This window comes from Scyliorhinus canicula, chromosome 19 (assembly GCF_902713615.1).
Source record: "Scyliorhinus canicula chromosome 19, sScyCan1.1, whole genome shotgun sequence".
Taxonomy (NCBI): domain Eukaryota; kingdom Metazoa; phylum Chordata; class Chondrichthyes; order Carcharhiniformes; family Scyliorhinidae; genus Scyliorhinus; species Scyliorhinus canicula.
The window spans coordinates 55820298-55840354 of record NC_052164.1 but is presented as its reverse complement, the minus strand read 5'-3'; the positions used below and the strand labels follow the sequence as shown (position 1 = coordinate 55840354).

The 20057-nt window shown below is 47.6% G+C and overlaps 1 protein-coding gene across 4 annotated transcripts in view; it reads right to left on the bottom strand.

Moving 5' to 3' along the window:
• Positions 1–20057, bottom strand: part of LOC119954503 — a 182244-nt gene that overhangs the window by 144100 nt on the left and 18087 nt on the right. For 3 of the 4 annotated variants that reach the window (XM_038779790.1, XM_038779791.1, XM_038779793.1), the window contains exons 3-4: positions 17999–18289; positions 16002–16298 (exon numbers count right to left, since the gene is read on the bottom strand). In XM_038779790.1, coding sequence (XP_038635718.1) covers positions 16002–16298; positions 17999–18289 — 588 coding nt within the window. The remainder of the gene's footprint in view (positions 1–16001; positions 16299–17998; positions 18290–20057) is intronic. The other variant, XM_038779794.1, reaches the window with a different exon arrangement.

The window sequence follows — 20057 nt, the reverse complement described above, 5'->3', positions numbered from 1 at the left end:
GTCTAACAAGAGCTGCAACTGAACACACTTCTTGCACGTGAAGGAGCCAGGGACAGTGGACGTGTCCCTGAGCTCCCACATCGCACACGAGGAGCATGACACGGGTCTGGGATCTCCTGCCATGTCTTAAACCCTTGGTAAACTTAAACAACTAGAATTTCAAAATAAAAATAAATAAATTAGACAATAAAAAGAAAAAGAGAGACTACTTACCAATCACTTACCAGGGTTAAAAAGCACCTCCTCACACTCTGCACCGAATTACCTCACTGCACCAAATTACCAAGTTTAAATTTCTCACTCTGTATGAGTCTCACTCCGGATGTGTCTCCTGGAAGAGTGCCCATGTCTCCTGGAAGAGGACATGATTTATTTCGATTTCCAGAAGGCCTTTGACAAGGTGCCGCATAGGAGACTGCTAAATAAGTTAAGAGCCCATGGTGTTAAAGATAAGATCCTGGCTTGGATAGAGGATTGGCTGACTGGCAGAAGACAGAGAGTGGGGATGCTGTGTTCTGTGTGCTTACTGGTCATCCTGTGTGTCAATCACTGCCTGTCTGCACTCCATTATATACAAAGATGTATATTATGACATCTTCCCCCCCTTTTTTTTTTTTACATTGTTTGTGTTCAGATAATAAATAGTAAGGTGCGTGTGGACGTGTATATGTGCGTGACCATATACAGAATGTGCTAAAATGAACTTATATACATAAGAAGGTGTCGCTAGTGCAGATATAGGGCAGATGAAATGGGAGAAATGATATTTACAGAGGTTAAAACGATGAGGTAACAAAATTGTGCAAAAGTTCAGTCTAGAAGTTTAATCTTTGAGGCGGGTGACGAATTCTGGTTGACCGTGGATCAGGGGCCGCCTGCACATGGATAGGCGGGACTGCCACCAATGTGGTGGTCGCAGAGTTCGGCAGAATTGCTGGTAAATTGGTGGCCTCATGGTAGGCACGTCCGGAGGAAGCATTGTGGGGGGCGGGACATCACGGTTGGGTGGCAGGCATGGAACTCTGTGCAGCGCCCGTCTGTTACGTTGTAGGAAGGAGCCATCATCCATGCAGACGAGGGACGATCTCGGGGCCACTTGCCTAACCACCATAGCTGTGGCGGACCAGCCGCCGTAAGGCAACTGCACACGATCATTTGGGACCAGTTCGGGGAGATTCGTGGCATGAGCGTCGTATGCTAATTTCTGTTGGGCCTAAGACTGCTGCATCTTCTGTATGACCGTGAGGTGGTCAAGGTCTGGAACATGGATGGCTGGAACCGTGGTATGCAGAGTGCGATTCATGCGCATCTAGAACATAAGAACAAAAGAACTAGGAGCAGGAGTAGGCCATCTGGCCCCTCGAGCCTGCTCCGCCATTCAATTAGATCATGGCTGATCTTTTGTGGACTCAGCTCCACTTTCCGGCCCGAACACCATAACCCTTAATCCCTTTATTCTTCAAAAAACTATCTATCTTTACCTTAAAAACATGTAATGAAGGAGCCTCAACTGCTTCACTGGGCAAGGAATTCCATAGATTCACAACCCTTTGGGTGAAGAAGTTCCTCCTAAACTCAGTCCTAAATCTACTTCCCCTTATTTTGAGGCTATGCCCCCTAGTTCTGCTGTCACCCGCCAGTGGAAACAACCTGCCCGCATCTATCCTATCTATTCCCTTCATAATTTTAAATGTTTCTATAAGATCCCCCCTCATCCTTCTAAATTCCAACGAGTACAGTCCCAGTCTACTCAACCTCTTCTCATAATCCAACCCCTTCATAGAACATAGAACAGTACAGCACAGAACAGGCCCTTCGGCCCTCGATGTTGTGCCGAGCAATGATCACCCTACTCAATTCAACGTATCCACCCTATACCAGTAACCCAACAACCACCCACCCACCTTATTTTTTAGGACACTAAGGGCAATTTAGCATAGCCAATCCACCTAACCCACACATCTTTGGACTGTGGGAGGAAACCGGAGCACCTGGAGGAAACCCACGCACACACGGGGAGGACGTGCAGACTCCACACAGACAGTGACCCAGCCGGGAATCGAACCTGGGACCCTGGAGCTGTGAAGCATTTTATGCTAACCACCATGCTACCGTGCTGCCCACGGAGACATCTGCGCTGGAGACAACCCTGTGGACAGCGGGGTTGCTCTGTATGCCAGGAGCGCCAGGTTGAAGTCGGAGCCTGAGTCTGCAGCATTGCATAGTAATCTCTTGATGATATGGACCCCTTTCTCGGCCTTCCGTTTGACTGCGGGTAGTGGGGGCTGGAGGTGACGCGACGAAAGTTGTATAGCTGGGCAACCTCAGAACACTCCTGGCTGTAAAAACAGGGACCGTTGTCACTCATCAATGTGAGCGGTATCCCATGTCTGGCAAATGTTTCTTTGCATGCTTTAATCACCGCCTTCGACGTGAGTTCGGACAGTTTCACCACTTCGGGGTAATTGGAGAAGTAGTCGACCAGGAGGACATAGTCATGCCCCTTGGCGTGGAACAGGTCGACACCGACTTTAAACCATGGGGAGGTCACCATCTCATGTTGCTGCAGAGTTTCTTTGGGTTGAGCTGGCTGAACGTTTTGACATGTAGGGCAGTTGAGGACCGTGTTGGCAACGTCCTGGCTGATGCCCGACCAGTAGACTGCTTCCCGAGCTCTGCGTCAACATTTCTCGACCCTCAGGTGACCCTCATAGATTTGGCCGAACACCATAGCTCGCATGCTCTGCGGAATCACGATTCTATCGAGCTTCATAAGGATGCCGTCTACCACCGTCAGATCATCCTTGACATTGTAAAACTGGGGACACTGTCCCTTCTGCCAGCCATTCGTGAGGTTCTGCATCACATGCTGCAGGCCGTCTCCTCACAAATTTGAATGACCCTCTCATCAGAGGCCGGAAGGTTGGAGGCACACAATTGCACCTGCACATCGATTTGGCAGACAAAGTCAGTTTGCTCACACGGTGTGGTGATAGACCTGGAAGGGCAATTGCAACAATAAGTTCTTTGCCTGGCGTGTAGACAAGTTCAAAATCGTAGCGGCGTAGCTTGAGAAGGATTCATTGTAACTGGGGTGCCATGTCGTTTACGTCCTTCTGGATGATGTGGACTAATGGCCTGTGGTCCGTCTCAACCATGAATTTTGGGAGGCCATACACATAGTCGTGAAACTTGTCGATTCCCGATAGGAGGCCCAGGCATTCCTTCTCAATTTGAGTGTACCATTGCTCAGTGGGCGTCATGGCTCTGGAGGCATATGCAACTGGGGCCCAGGAGGAGGAGTCATCCCGTTGGAGGAGCACCGCCCCAATACCGTCCTGGCTCGCATCAGTGGATATTTTGGTCTCCTTAGTAGGATCGAAAAACTTGTCACCACAGCGGGGCTGTGGTGAGTTTTTCCCTCAGCTCACGCCATTCTTTCTCATGAGCGGGCAGCCACTGGAATTCCGACGACTTTCTGACGAGATGGCGGAGGGCTGTGGTGTGGGAAGCCATGTTGGTGATGAACTTCCTGAGGAAGTTGACCATCCCTAGAAAGCGGAGGACCGCCTTCTTGTCCTCTAGGGTCTTCATGGCATTGATCACCGAAACCTTATCAGCATCTGGCTGCACGCCTTGCTGCGAGATGTGGTCGCCAAGGAATTTGATTTCTGATTGACCGAACGAGCACTTGGCCCTGTTGGGTCGGAGGCCATGCTCGTAGATTCTGTGGAATACCTGCTTGAGGCGATCGATGTGTTCTTGAGGAGTTGTGGACCAGATTATGACATCGCCAACATACACGCGCACCCCCCCAATACCCTCCATCATCTGTTCCATGATGCGGTAAAATACCTCGGAGGCAGAGATGATGCCAAAAGACATCCGGTTGTAGCAGTAGCGACTGAACGGGGTGTTGAATGTGCACAGCCTGCGACTGACGCATCCAGCTGTATTTGCCAGAACCCCTTGGAGGCGTCCAACTTCGTAAAGAATTTGGCATGAGCCATCTCGCTGGTCAACTCTTCTCGTTTTGGTATCAGGTAATGTTCCCTCATGATGTTGCGATTTAGATCTTTGGGGTCGATGCAGATTCGAAGCTCCCCTGACGGCTTCTTGATGCAGACCATGGAGCTTACCCAGTCGGTGGGTTCTGTGACCTTTGATATGATGCCCTGGTCCTGGAGGTCCGGCAACTGCTGCCTGAGGCGGTCCTTGAGGGGTGCCGGCACCCGGCGCGATGCGTGAACCACAGGGGTGGCGTTTGGTTGAGCAGGATTTTGTATCGGTTTGGGAGTGTGCCCAATCCGACAAACACACTGTGGTACTGCATGATGATGTCATCAATTTCAGCCTGGAAGTTTTCATCAGGTGACGCCGTCGCCTGTGAGGATGACATGCTGTGGACTCGCTGAACCAGGTTCAGGAGCTTGCAGGCCCGAGCACCGAGCAGGGATGCTCTGTCAGGTCCTACAATCTCAAATCGCAGTGTTGCTTTAAATCATTTATTGGAAACTCCGAGTTGGCATGAGCCACTGGCAGCTATGGCATTGCCATTGTAGTCAAGGAGCTGGCAGGCCGGTGGAAGAATGCTTGGATCGATGCGGATGGTGTTGAGATCGGATTTCGAGATGAGGTTCGCCGATGCTCCGGTGTCCAGTTTGAACCGGATGCGAGCCTTGTTGACTGTGAGGACAGCACACCACTCGTCATCTGGATCCACGCTGAGGATCGGGAGGTGCTTCACAATCTTGAGAGGAGGCAGCGCATGCTTCGTAATGATGCCCACCCGGTATGGGGATTTGAGGCATTTCTGCGCCGTGGCTGGGATCGCTGGATGCTGGGCAGTGGAGCTGATCTGCAAAGGGCTGCGTAGTGACCAAGCTTGCCACACTGTAGACACCATCGTGATTTTGCCGGGACATCGCCGCTTTAAATGGGCGGAGCCACAATTCAGACATGTCATGACGCCAACGTCAGCGCGTTCCATATTCAACGCGCATGCGCAGTGCAGTCGAACGACGTACGTACCTGCGCAGGCTGGTCATCGGCCTCGCCGTCCCCTCGGTCATGGCGCGCATGTGCAGGGGCCCGGGAGAAGCGCGCAAAATGGCCACTCTCGTCGATATTTACGCCTTACATTTGTACGATGGCCTGCACCCGTTCCGCTTCGTGGGAGGTTTGCTTTGCCGTTTCTGCCGCCCTGATGTGGGAGTACCGATTGTTAGCATGTTCGTGGAGAACGCACGTTTCGATGGCGATGGTGAGGGTCAGCTGCTCGACTTTCAGGAACTGCTGGAGAAGGGAATCGGAGTGGACCCCGAAAACGATCTGATCCCGGATCATGGAATCAGTTGTCGAGTCATAGTTACATGACTGCGCGAGGATGCGGAGATGGGTCAAAAAGGATTGAAAAGGTTAATCCTTACCCTGAAGCCTCTGCTGGAAAATGTGCCGTTCAAAGATCTCATTCACCTCAATGTCGCAGTGGCTGTCGAACTTCAGCAGGACTGTTTTAAATTTCGTCTTGTCTTCGCCTTCAGCGAATGTAAGGGAGTTGTAGATGTGGATGGTGTGGTCCCCGGCTGTGGAGAGGAATAGTGCGATCTTCCTGGCGTCCGATGCGGCCTCGAGATCGGTGGCTTCAAGATAGAGTTGAAACTTCTGTTTGAAGATCTTTCAGTTTGCACCGAGGTTGCCGGCGATGCGGAGCTTTGGAGGAGGACGGACGTTTTCCATGTCACCGGATGGCTGTTTGCTGGTCAACGCTGATTCACTCAAGGTAGGTCCGTCAATTTTCAACATCATTACCTGGTACCATGATGTGTCGGGCTGGCTGGGTCGACGTGGACTGCACTTGATGCAGTTTGGCGAGAGACAGACTTCCAAAACTTGGAGATGCAACACGATTTTATTTAACATCTAAACTATTATATATGTATTCAACTGTGGGTTGACACTATGCTGACTTGAATGGAGACCTGACACTAGTCTGACCAGACTTACTAGCTACCACATGGTGTTTGTACTGGCTAGCTCACGAGCTCTGACTGTCTCAGAGGCTTGGTCCCGAGAGAGCGGGAAAACTGGTGCCCTCTGGCTTTATAGTGGTCGTTGGCTGGTGATTGGCTGCTCTGTTCTGTGTGCTTACTGGTCATCCAGTGTGTCAATCACTGCCTGTCTGCACTCCGTTATATACATGGATGTATATTATGACAGGGATCAGGAGTTATGGGGAGATGGCAGGAGAATGGGGATGAGAAAAATATCAGCCATGGTTGAATGGCGGAGCTGGCTCGATGGGCCATGTGACCTAATTCTGCTCCTATGTCTTATGTTGCCTAATCCGCCTTTGTATCTAGGTGCCATATATAACACCAGTCCCGATGTCAGCAGTGTTTGCCAAAGGTATCAGGAAGTGTAGGTTAGGGTCATCCCTAATTATACTGATGCCTCTCTGGACTTCTGAAATTGCCCGTAGTGTCCTAATAAAAGTAAGGTTAAGGGGGGGGGGGGTTGTTGGGTTATGGGTATAGGGTGGATACGTGGGTTTGAGTAGGGTGATCATGGCTCGGCACAACATTGAGGGCCGAAGGGCCTGTTCTGTGCTGTACTGTTCTATGTTCTATGTTCTAAATAACCAAGGTGATGGCTGCAGAATTCGAAAGGCAGTTTACAAAGCACTTGGAGGCGATGAGGAAGGAGATGAGGGAGGTTTTGAGTGTGCTGCTGGAGGAGGCTATTTCCCCGGTGACGACAGCGGTGGCGTGCGCAGTGGCGGAGGTGCGGGCGCAAGGGGAGGCGCTGAAGGAAGTGGAGGAGACGGTGTTGCAGCACGGTGATCAACTTACCTCGATGGGGAAGGAGATGCGGAAGGTGATGGAGGTGAACAAGGATCTGCGAGGAAAATTGGAAGACCTGGAAAACAGGTCCAGGTGACAGAATTTGAGGATTGTGGGGCTGCCCGAAGGAGTTGAAGGGCCGAGGCCGACGGAGTATTTTGCCGCTATGCTGGCAAAGCTACAGTGTGGGTGTGTGGAGAATGTACCTAGCTACGTGTGAGATGCAAAGACATATGTACAAAGCTATATACAGGGAACAAGACTATTTACAGAGGAAGGTGCCTGGTGCAGATGACTACCATGAACTGGAACAACCAATGAATCTATTTACAAATCACTGGATAACGAATGCAACAATAAAGGATATAGGAAAAAGAACATTTCAGACAGTCCACATGTGTACAGAGTTCATAAGTTCAGTCTCTGGGTGGGCGACGAACTCTGGTTGACTGTAAGGGTGGCAAATCACTCATCATCCTGGCTGACGCTGTCGACGTGGGCGGGTTTAGTGCCATGCTTGGGGGACATCCTTTTCGCAGTAATGACACCGATTTGGAACGGTACCTGTGGGTCATTGCAGGCATTGTCGGAATCAAGGTCTAGAGTAGGTTCATTGACGGCAGGCTGGATAGGCCTGACGTCTCTGTGGGGCTGGCATGGAAGATCTGCACATTGCAGCGTAGTGGCCTCTTTTGCCACACTGCAGGCAGCGTTGGGACTTCATGGGACATTGCCGCTTTAAGTGGGCGGAGCCGCAGTTGCCGCACGCCGGAGCGTCAGGACATTCGTCGCGCCACCGCGCATGCGCGAGGCGATCCAGCATAGCGCGCACCTGCGCAAAGCGGTCAGTGACATCAGCACGCTCGCTGTGTGTAAGCGTGGGACTCCGCGAAGAGCGCGCAAAATGGCCGCCATCGTTCAGATCCAGAGCCTGAAAAGATTTAATCATTTGGACCCATTCTGCCTCGTAAGGGGCTTGCTGCGCCGTTTCAGCAGCCTGGATCAGGAGTAGCGCGTGGAGGCATGTTCATGAAGTAAACAGGTCTCAATGGCCGTGGAGAGAGTGAGCTGCTTTACTTTTAGTAGCTGCTGGCGCAGGGGCTCAGATTGAACACCAAAAACAATCTGGTCACGGAGCATGGAGTCAGAGGTGGACCCGTAGTTGCAGGACTGCGCAAGGACGTGGAGGTGGGTAATAAAGGACTGGAAAGGCTCGTCCTTACCCTGAATTCGCTGCTGAACCATATATCTCTCGAAGCTCTCGTTGACCTCGACCGCGCAGTGGCTGTCGAACTTCAGAATTATGGTCTTGAACTTCGATTTGTCCTCCCCCTCATCGAAGGTGAGCGAATTGTAAATGTGCAGAGCGTGGTCACCGGCTGTGAAGAGGAAGAGAGAAATCTTCCGTGCGTCCGAGGCAGCTTCCAGGTCCCTGGCTTCGAGGTACAGCTGGAAGCGCTGTTTGAAAAGTTTCCAGTTAGAGCCCAGATTCCCAGCAATGCGGAGAGGCGGCGGCGGGCGAACGGAGTCCATTCTGTAGGATGGCGCGAGACTGGTGGAAGGCAGATCACGGAAGTGCGAGCATCCCTCAACTTCTGGCACCATGAAGTGTTGGCTAGTGTAGACTTGAGAGATGAACAGACACTTCCAACACTGATGAAGGTTCAACTCAATTTGATTAACTACTTCTAACTAACTAACACACGGTGACTGTGGGTCTAAATGATGCCAACTTAAACTAGAGACCTAAGCCTTGTCTGAACCAGTTGATTCTCTCAGCACATGTTGAGAGTCTGCGCTGGACTGGATGAGTTCTTGTTACACTCAGAGGCAGCACCCAGAATGAGCGGGAACCGTGGTGCCCTCTGCCTTTACAGTGTGCATATTCTAACTGGTGATTGGCTGCGGTGTTTGTACATGTTGATTGGTCCCTGTGTGTGCCCATCAGTGTGTGTCTGCACCATGATATACTGGTGTATATTATGACAGTGTAGTGGGCTGGAGCTGGTATACGTGTATATCAGGACTTTACGGTGGAGCTGGCGAGGAGGCGGGCTGCTTTCAACCGGGTGAAGAGGGCACTGTACATTAGCAAAGTGCAGTGCGGTATTGTATATCCAGCGAAGCTGAGGGTGACTTATAAGCTCAAGGACTTTTATTTTGGAACGGCGGAAGCAGCGGAGGAGTTTGCGAAGGCAGAAGGACTGTGGCAGAACTGAGAAATTGAGAAATGGCCATGTGCCGATGTAACCTCAGGACTGTATTTTCTTCTTTTTTGTCTCTTCCTTTTTGTTTCACTGCGTGCGGGTGTACGGGCTAAAGGAGCCAATGGTGTGTATATTTGGACAAGGGAAGTGATGGGACTTGCACTAGAAGCGAGGGCTCTTTGGGGTGTAGGTGGATATGTGGGGTGTGTGTGCTAAAAGGGGATTTCTGTGTTTTCCTAGGGCCGGGCAAGGGGGAAAGGGACCCGGGCAGGGGCCTCCGCGCTGGCCGGTTTAAACCGGCCATTGAACGGGAGTGAGGTGGGGGGGGGGGGAGCTGCGGGTATCGGAGCCTGGAAGAACATGGTCCGAGTGGTCTAGTCAGGGTGGAATGTTGGGAGGAAGGAACCAAGGTTGGGGGAAGAGTTTTGCAAGAGGCAGTGGGCAGGAGGAGTTGGAGGGGAGGGGGGGGGCTGTTTACAACTCTTGGGTATCACGTACAGTGCCCCTCTGGTTCAGGTGCAAACCATCCTGTCTGTACAAGTCCCACCTTCCCCAGAATGTGCTCCAATTATCCACGCAACTGAAACCCTTCCTCCTGCACCATCCCTGCAGCCACGTGTTTATCTGCACTCTCTCCCCGTTCCTCACCTCGCCAGCACATGGCACCGGCAACAAACCAAAGATAACAACATGGTTTGTCCTGGACCTTGTTAAAGGCCTTAATGAAGTCCATACAGACAATATCCACTGCTCTACCTGCATCAATCATCTTTGTGACCGCCTTGGAAAACTCTATCAAGTTAGTGAGACACGACCTCTCCTTCACAAAACCGTGCTGCCTCTCGCTAATATGTCCACTTGTACAGGGAGTAGATCCCGTCTCAAAGAGTTCTCTCCAGTAATCTCACTACCACTGACGTAAGGCTCACCGGCCTGCAGTTCGCTGGATTATCCTTGCTACCCTTCTTAAACAAAGGAAAAACATTGGCTAATCTCCAGTCCTCCGGGAAATCACCTGAAGACAGTGAGGTTCCAAATATTTCTGTCAAAGCCTCGGCAATTTCCTCTCTTGCCTTCTTCAGTATTCTGGGGTAGATCCCATCAGGCCCTGGGGACTTATCCACCTTAATACTTTTCAAGACGCCCAACACCTCTTCTTTTTGGATCTCAATGTGTCCCAGGCTATCTACACACCCTTCTCCAGACTCAACATCCACCAATTCCTTCTCTTTGGTGAATACTGATGCAAAGTATTCATTTAGTACCTCGCTCATTTCCTCTGGCTCCACACATAGATTCCCTTGCCTGTCCTTCAGTGGGCCAACCCTTTCCCTGTCTACCCTTTTGCTTTTTATGTACGTGTAAAAAGCCTTGAGATTTTCCTTAACCCAATTTGCCAATGAATTTCATTACCCCTTTTAGCCCTCCTGACTCCTTGCTTAAGTTCCTTCCTACTTTCCTTATATTCCACACAGGCTTAGTCTGTTCCCTGTCTTCTCGCCCTGACATATGCCTCCTTTTTCTTTTTGACGAGGCCTACAATATCTCTCGTTATCCAAGGTTCCCGAAATTTGCCATATTTATCCTTCTTCCTCACTGGAACATGCCGGTCCCGAATTCCTTTCAACTGACATTCGAAAGCCTCCCACATGTCAGATGTTGATTTACCCTCAAACATCCGCCTCCAATCTAGGTTCTTCAGTTCCCGCCTAATATTGTTATAATTAGCCTTCCCCCAATTTCACACATTCACCCTAGGACCACTCTAATCCTTGTCGACCAGCACTTTCAAACTTACTGAATTGTGGTCACTGTTCCCGAAATGCTCCCCTACTGAAACTTCCATCACCTGGCCGGGCTCATTCCCCAATACCAGGTCCAGTACAGCCCCTTCCCTAGTTGGACTGTCTGCATATTGTTTTAAGACACCCTTCTGGATGCTCCTTACAAACTCTGCCCCATCCAAGCCCTGAGCATTAAGTGAGTCCCAGTCAATATTGGGGAAGTTAAAGTCTCCCATCACAACAACCCTGTTGCTTTTACTCCTTTCCAATATCTGTCTACCTATCTGCTCCTCTATCTCCCGCTGGCTGTTGGAAGGCCTGTAGTAAACCCCAACCTTGGAATTGCACCCTTCTTAATCCTGATCTCTACTCATATGGCCTCACTGCCCTCTGAGATGTCTTCCCGCAGTACAGCTGTGATATTAAGACCATAAGACCATAAGACATAGGAGTGGAAGTAAGGCCATTCGGCCCATCGAGTCCACTCCGCCATTCAATCATGGCTGATGGGCATTTCAACTCCACCTACCAGCATTCTCCCTGTAGCCCTTAATTCCTCGCGACATCAAGAATTTATCTATAAGACAATATTCTCCCTAACCAGTAGCGCAATTCCTCCACCCCTTTGACATCCCCCTCTATCCCGCCCAAAACATCCAAATCCTGGAACGTTTAGCTGCCAATCCTGTCCTTCCCTCAACCAGGTCTGTGTAATGGCAACAACATCATAGTTCCAAGCTCCAAGTTCATCTGCCTTATCTGTTATACTTCTTGCATTAAAACATATGCACTTCAGGTCACCAGTCCCGCTGCTTTCAGCAACATCTCCGTCTGCTCTATCTCAGAGCCATACTGGCCCTGTTCCCTAGTTCTCCCTCAATTGTTTCACCTTCTGACCCATTGCTCCGGTACCCACCCTCCTGCCATATTAGTTTAAACCCTCCTATGTGACACTAGCAAACCTCGCGGCCAAGATATTTATACCTCTCCGGTTGAGATGCAATCCGTCCTTCTTATACAGGTCACACCTGCCCCGGAAGAGCTCCCAGTGGTCCAGATAACTGAAACCCTCCCTCCTACACCAGCTGTTTAGCCATGTGTTTAGCTGCTCTATCTTCCTATTTCTAGCCTCACTGGCACATGGCACAGGGTGTAACAACCCTAGAAGTCCTGTCTTTTAAATTTCTGCCTAGCTCCCTGAACTCCTGCTTGAGGACCTCATCCCCCTTCCTGCCTATGTCATTCGTACCAATATATACCACGACCTCTGCCTGTTTGCCCTCCCCCTTCAGAATGCCCACCATCTGTTCTAAGACATCCTGGACCATGGCACCATGGAGGCAACATATCATCCTGGAGTCTCTTTCACGTCCACAGAAGCAAGAGGGTAGCCGGGGAAAAGGTTGGCCCACTGAAGGATAGGCAAGGGAATCTATGTGTGGAGCCAGAGGAAATGGGTGAGGTACTAAATGAATACTTCGCATCAGTATTCACCCAAGAGAAGGAATTGGTGGATGTTGAGCCAGGTAGCCTGGGTCACATTGAGATCCAAAAAGACGAGGTGTTGGGTGTCTTGAAAAATACTCAGTCCCCAGGGTCTGATGGGATCTACCCCAGAATACTGAAGGAGGTTAGAGAGGAAACTGCTGAGGTTGTGACAGAAATCTTTGGATCCTCACTGTCTTCAGGTGATGCCCCAGAGGACTGGAGAATAACCAATGTTGTTCCTTTGTTTAAGAAGGGTAGCAAGGATAGCAAGGTAGCCGGTGAGCCTTACGTCAGTGGGAGGGAAATTACTGGAGAGAATTCTTCGAGACAGGATCTACTCCTATTTGGAAGCAAATGGATGTATTAGTGAGAGGCAGCATGGTTTTGTGAAGGGGAGGTCGTGTCTCACTAACTTGATAGGGTTTTTCAAAGAGGTCACAAAGATGATTGATGCAGGTAGGGCAGTGGATGTTGTCTATGTGGACTTCAGTAAGGCCTTTGACAAGGTCCCTCATGGTAGACTGGTACAAAAGGTGAAGTCACACGGGATCAGGGGTGAGCTGGCAAGGTGGATACAGAACTGGCTAGGTCATAGAAGGCAGAGAGTAGCAATGGAAGGGTGCTTTTCTAATTGGAGGGCTGTGACTCATGATGTTCCGCAGGGATCAGTGCTGGGACCCTTGCTGTTCTTAGTATATATAAATGATTTGGAGGAAAATGTAACTGGTCTGATTAGTAAGTTTGCAGACGAGACAAAGGTTGGTGGAATTGCGGAGAGCGATGAGGACTGTCAGAGGATACAGCAGGATTTAGATCGTTTGGAGACTTGGGTGGAGAGATGGCAGATGGAGTTTAATCCGGACAAATGTGAGGTAATGCATTTTGGAAGGTCTAATGCAGGTTGGGAATATACAGTGAATGGTAGAACCCTCAAGAGTATTGACAGTCAGGGAGATATAGGTGTACAGGTCCACAGGTCACTGAAAGGGGCAACACAGTTGGAGAAGCTAGTCAAGAAGACCAGAATGTGGCACTGACAATAATCCTGATATCAGACTTAGAATAGAACAGTACAGCACAGAACAGGCCCTTCGGCCCTCGATGTTGTGCCGAGCAATGATCACCCTACTTAAACCCACGTAACCCGTATCCCAACAATCCCCCCATTAACCCTACACTACGGGCAATTTAGCATGGCCAATCCACCTAACCCGCACACCTTTGGACTGTGGGAGGAAACCGGAGCACCCGGAGGACACCCACGCACACACAGGGAGGACGTGCAGACTCCACACAGACAGTGACCCAGCCGGGAATCGAACCTGGGACCCTGGAGCTGTGAAGCATTGATGCTAACCACCATGCTACCGTGAGGCCCCAAACTTCTCAACTTTCTTCCGAACTCCCGATATTCTGCTTTTATGACCTCGTCCCTTTTTTTAAAAAAAACTTATGCCATTGGTTGATGTGTACCACGACCACTAGCTGTTCACCCTTCGCCTCCAGAATGTCCTGTAACCACTCAGAGAGATTGTTGACCCTAGCACCAGGGAGGCAACATACCATCCTGGAGTCTCATTTGTGGCAACAGAAACATCTGTCTATCCCCCTTAAATGGAATCCCCTCTAATTATTGCATTTCAACACTTTTTATTCCTCCCGTCTGCACAGTGGGGGTATAATAGCAAGAAGAAGGAATTGAAAGAAATAAGTAGAACTAAAAGAAATAATGCTGGAAAAATTAATGGGACTAAAAGGAGATAAATCCCCAAGACCTGATAATCTACATCACAGGGTAGTAAAAGAGATGAGCAGGGATGTGTCGTCATCTGCCAGAATCCTGTAGATTCTGGAACACCTGGAAGATTCTAGGGTGGTAAATGCAACCCCAATATTTAAAAAAGGAGGGAGGGAGAAAGCAGGGAACTGAAGACCGGTTAGCTTAAGACCAGGAGTAGGGAAAATGCTTTTGCAGGGTAAATCATTGCACATACATTATAAAGCATGTGATAAAAGGACACTTAGAAAATATAAATGAAATTATACACAGTCAATGCGGATTTATGAAAGGGAAATCATATTTGAAAAACCTATTGGAGATTTTTGAGGATGTAACTAGTAGATTAGATAAAGGGTGAACCAGTGAATGTGGTGTATTTTAATTTTCGAAAAGCTTTTGATAAAGTCCTGCAAATTTAAAGTGCATGGGATTGGGGGTAATATACTGGCATGGATTGAGCATTAATTAGCAGACAAGAAACAGAGATTAGGAATAAATGTTTCTTTTTCAGAGTGGCAGGTGATGACTTTTGGGGTCCTACAGGGATCGGTACTTGGGGCCCCAGCTATTGATATGGATGTGGAAATCAAATGTAAAAATTTCCAATTTTTCTGAGGACATACCATTTGGTGGGAATGTGAATGATGAAGAGGATGTTAAAAGGTTTCAAGATAATTTACACAAGTTGATTGAGTGGATAAATCATTGCAGATGCAGTATAATGTGGATACGTATGAAGTTATCCACTTTGGATGGAGAAACAGAACGGTAGAATATTGCTTAAATGGTGATAGATTGGGAAATGTTGATGTACCACCGGACTTGGGTGTCCCAGTACATCAGTCATTGAAAGTGAGCATACAGGTGCAGAAAGCAGTTAGAAAGGCAAATAGCATATTGCCCTTCATTGCAAGAGGACTTGGATACTGAAGCAAGGATGTCTTACTGCAATTGTACAGGGCTTTGGGGAGGTCACACCTGGAGTATTGTGTGCAGTTTTGGTTTCTTTACCGAAGAAAGGACCAAATGGAACAAATTAATCCAAGTGTAATTTTTCAGAATCAAACTGTCCTGTTTTTATACTGTACCATTTTATCCATTTTTTAAAAATTCAGTCACAGCGTATGGGTATTACTGGCTGGCCTACATTTATTGCCCATCCCTAATTACCCTCAAATGGAGTGGCTTGCTGGGCCATTTAGGGCCAGTTAAAAGTCATCATTGTGGATCTAAAGTCTGGCTAGGCCAGGTACGAATGGCAGCTTTCTTTCCTTCCTTAAAGAGCAGTGCAACAATTGATGATGGTCATCATGAGACCTTTAATTCCACATTTTTACTGAATTCAAATTTCACCATCCAGCCGAGGTTCCTCCAAGTGCTAGGCCTCTGGATTAGTCCAATGACAGTACCACTACAACACCCCTCTCACACAATTACTGTAACACAGAAGGAGCAATTCACCTGGAGCCACTGCCCCACATTCTCTCTGTAGCCTTGCACATTCTTCCTTTGCAGATCACAATCCAATTCCCACTTGAATGTCTAAATTGTCACTGCTTCTTTTATCAATTACCTAACATTTGTGCTCTCCGCTTCTTTTTATAATAATAATTTTATTGTCACAAGTCGGCTTACATTAACACTGCAATGAAGTTACTGTGAAAAGCATTCTCAATCATTCCACCAATAGAAACATCTTCTTCCATTTATTCTGGTCAGATTCTTCATGATTTTGAATTCCTCTATCAAATCTGCTTTCAACCTCCCCTTCTCGAAGGAACACTTCCCAACTTCCCCAATCTACAAATAGCAGCACAGGCTTGAGAGACAGAGTGGCTACTCCTGCTCCGATATTCCAAAAATGCAATTTGAAGAAATACAGTGACTGAATCTCACTCACCTTTCACAGTGAAATGCACGAGGTTGCTCAGTGCTGATGTTAGCCGCCTTCTCTTCCTGTCTACTTCATACAAACAGGTATAGTTTCCTTCATTGGTATGATTTATCTTCATGATGGTAAACGTTACAGAGTTGAACCGGGCAGTAGCAACCTGGGCTTTCAAATAATTTGAATCTCCGAGTTTGTATAAATAAAATGTCAATCCAGGATGGTACCTGGGGCTTGTACAATTGAAGGTGACTTCTCGCCCCATCAAAGCTCGACTCGAATCCATAGATATATATGGTTTTGGCAGACCTGTAATTCCAATGGAATCAGAAGTGATGAACAATTTAAATGAAATAAAGTCTGTAAGGCATTGGGTTCAATAGTTCCAAATCGATACAACTGAAATGTATTCATTGTCTCCAGTCTAATGATTGAAAAAATACTGCATGAATTTAAACATACTTAGGTTTTCCAGATATTTAGTGAATGCTATCATAATCCTCCTATTTAACACAGGCAGGAGAGAGAAAATAGGGAACCACAGATCAGTCAGCCTGACATCATGAGTAGAAAAACTGTGAGAATCTGCATCAAACAATGTCATAACAAGACATTTAGAAAATAATGGTAGGATTTGGCACGGTCAAAATAGATTTAGGAAAAGGAAACGTTAAACAAATCTGTTGGAGATTTTTGAGGATGTAACCAGCAGAATAGAAAGGGGAATCAGCTGGTTCTGGACGATTTTCAGAAAGCTTTGATAAGGGGTTAGTAAACAAAATGGGGTTTGGGATAATATACTAGCTTGGATTGAGAACTGGTTAACAGACAGAAAACCAAGAGTAGGGATAAAGAGGTCATTTTCGAGTTAGCAGGCTGTGACTAGTGAGATACCACAAGGATCAGTGCTGGACCACAGATATTCACAATTTATATCAATGATTTTGAGGTGGGGATTAAATGTAGGCTGGGATTTCCCCCTCCCATTTGCATCGGGTGGGTTTGGCGACAAGAGTGAAAAATATTGCAAGAAGGTAAAATTGTATTTCACGTTGTTGTAAAAGCAGGAAGCGATGCCCCCAGGGTGGGCAAATCAGAGGCCACCCGCTAGTGATAAAATGTATAACCCCCTGCCTGCCTTTTTTATTTCCCAAAATCCTGTACTGTATGGTGGAAAAAGCAACCATTGCTATCGGCAACATCAATGCAGGTTTCCCAGTTCAACATGCTGCTCAATGCTGCTTTTCCAGGGTGGCACAGTGGTTATCACTGCTGCCTCGCAACGCCAGGGGCCCAGGTTCAATTCAGGCCTCAGGTGACTGACTGTGGAGTTTGTACTTTCTCCCCATGCCGGTGTGCGATTCCTTCGGGTGCTCCGGTTTCCTCCCACAGTCCAAAGATGTGCAGGTTAGGTGGATTGACCATTATAAATTACCCCTTAGTGTCCAAAGGGTTAAGTGTAGTTACTGGGCTATGGGGATAAGGTGGAGGTTGTATCTGGGAAGGACCCGTTTACAAGGGGCGGTGCAGACTTGATGGGCTGAATGGCCACTGCATTGTAGCAATTCTATAATTTTATGATGTCAGTCTTTTGTCAATACCAGAGAAAATCTTACCTATAATGTTTTCAAATTAGCAGATGACACAAAGGTCTGTGGAAATATGAGTTGCGAGGGCGCAAAGATACTTCAATGGGATTTGGAGACCTAAATGAGTGGGCAAAAATATGTCAGACGGATAAATATGAGATTATCACTTTGGTAGTATATTGTAAAAGGTGAGAGGCTGGATTGAACTCTTTGTTCATGAGTCATTGGAAGGTAAACTACAGATGCAGCAAGAAATTAAGACGACAAATGATATGTTGGCCGTTATTGCGAGAGAATTTGTGTAAAAGAGCAAAGATGTCTTAATACAATTACATATTTATAAACACACACATTAAAATTAAGGTGCCTTTTTTGAATGCTCAGAGTGTTGTCCAGACATCTCTGTATGCAATCTCTCACCTGCTATAGTGATTGCCACAGGCTCGCTGAACTGCGACCTGAATCTCCTTCTATTTACAACAGTTTTATATTTGCATTGGTATCGTCCTCCTTGGCTCATACTGGTAACTTTGAACATTCCAATGTTGTCCTTTGTAAAGAGCTGGCGAGAATTTAACAGTTGCTTATTTCTGTAAAAGTAGATTGTGCCAATATATTGTCTGTTCACGGTGCAGGTCATTTTGACGGTCGCTCCTCTTGAATACACCCCATTTGATTGATCCAGTGATATCTCTGGCACTGTTAGTGGAACTGTTTTTTAAAATTTGAAACAAGAACGAGGAATTGAACTGTACATTTTCATGTCTGCTAACAGGTTAGCAACTGAATCATGATTATACAATCAAGGGAGGTGTTTGTTCCACCTGGAACTAGGATTTAATAAAATCAGAATGAGTGTCTTCATTAGTGGAATCAAATGGAAGCACAACTAAAAGTACTTGAGCCATGGTTCCAAATGGCAGAATCAGACTATGATGCTGAAATTTATCTCTGGAATACCAGTGAAACAAAAGGTAATTCAATTGAAGGAAACTCCATAGAATCCCGACAGTGCAGAAGGAGGTTGTTAGGGACACAAACTCTCTGAAAGAGCACCCCACCAGGATGGTTGGCATAGTGTTCACAAAGACCACAAAATAGCATGAACTTAAACAAAGCTATAAATTTATTAGCATTACTAACTTGGATTCGACACGTACTCAATACACAGTTGATAAATAACATCTAAACTACACTCATCTACAGCTAATCTCACTACTGGTTGATAGGGTCCGTATCGCTCTATTCCCATCCTATTCATGTATTTGTCAAGACGCCCCTTAAACTTCACTTTTGTCCCTGCTTCTACCACCTCCTTCGGCAGCGAGTTCCAGGCACCCACTACCCGCTGTGTAAAAAAAAAACTTGCCTCGTCCATCTCCTCTAAACCTTGCCCCTCGCACCTTAAACCTATGCTCCCTACTAATTGACCCCTCTACCCTGGGAAAAAAATCTCTGAGTATCCACTCTGTCTATGCCCCCCATAAGTTTGTAGACCTCTATCAGGTCGCCCCTCAACCTCTTTCATTCCAGTGAGAACAAACAGAGTTTATTCAACCCCCTCTCCTCATAGCTAATGCCATCCACACCAGGCAACATCCTGGTAAATCTCTTCTGCACCCTTTCTAAAGCCTCCACATCCTTCTGGTAGTGTGGCGACCAGAATTGAACACTCTACTCCAAGTGTGGCCTAACTAAGGTTCGATACAGCTGCAACATGACTTGCCAATTTTTATACTCTATGCCCTGGCCAATGAAGACAAGCATGCTGTATAGCTTCTTGACTACCTTCTCCACCTGTGTTGCCCCTTTCAGTGACTTGTGGACCTGTACACCTAGATCTCTCGGACTGTCAATAGTCGTGAGGGTTCTACCATTCACTGGATATTCCCTACCTGCATTTGATATTCCAAAATGCATTATCTCACATTTGTCCGGCTTAAACTCCATCTGCCATCTCTCTGCCCAAGTCTCCAAACGAGCTAAATCGTGCTGTATTCTCGAACAGTCCTCATCGCTCTCCGCAATTCCACCAACCTTTGTGTTGTCCGCAAACTTACTAATTAGACCAGTTATATTTTCCTCCAAATCATTTATATATACTAAGAACAGCAAAGGTCCCAGCACTGAACCCTGCGCAACACCACTATTCACAGCCCTCAAATCAGAAAAGCACCCTCCATTGCTACTCTCTGCCTTCTATGACCTAGCCAGTTCTGTATTCATCTTGGCAGCTCATCTCTGATCCCGTGTGACTTCACCTTTTGTACCTGTCTGCCATGAGGGACCTTGTCAAAGGCGTTACTGAAGTCCATATTGACAACATCCACTGCCCTACCTGCATCAATCATCTTTGTGACCTCCTCGAAAAACTCGATCAAGTTTGTAAGACCCAACCTCCGCTTCACAAAACCGTGCTGCCTCTCGCAATAAGTCCACTTGCTTCCGAATGGGAGTAGATCCTGTCTCGAAGAATTCT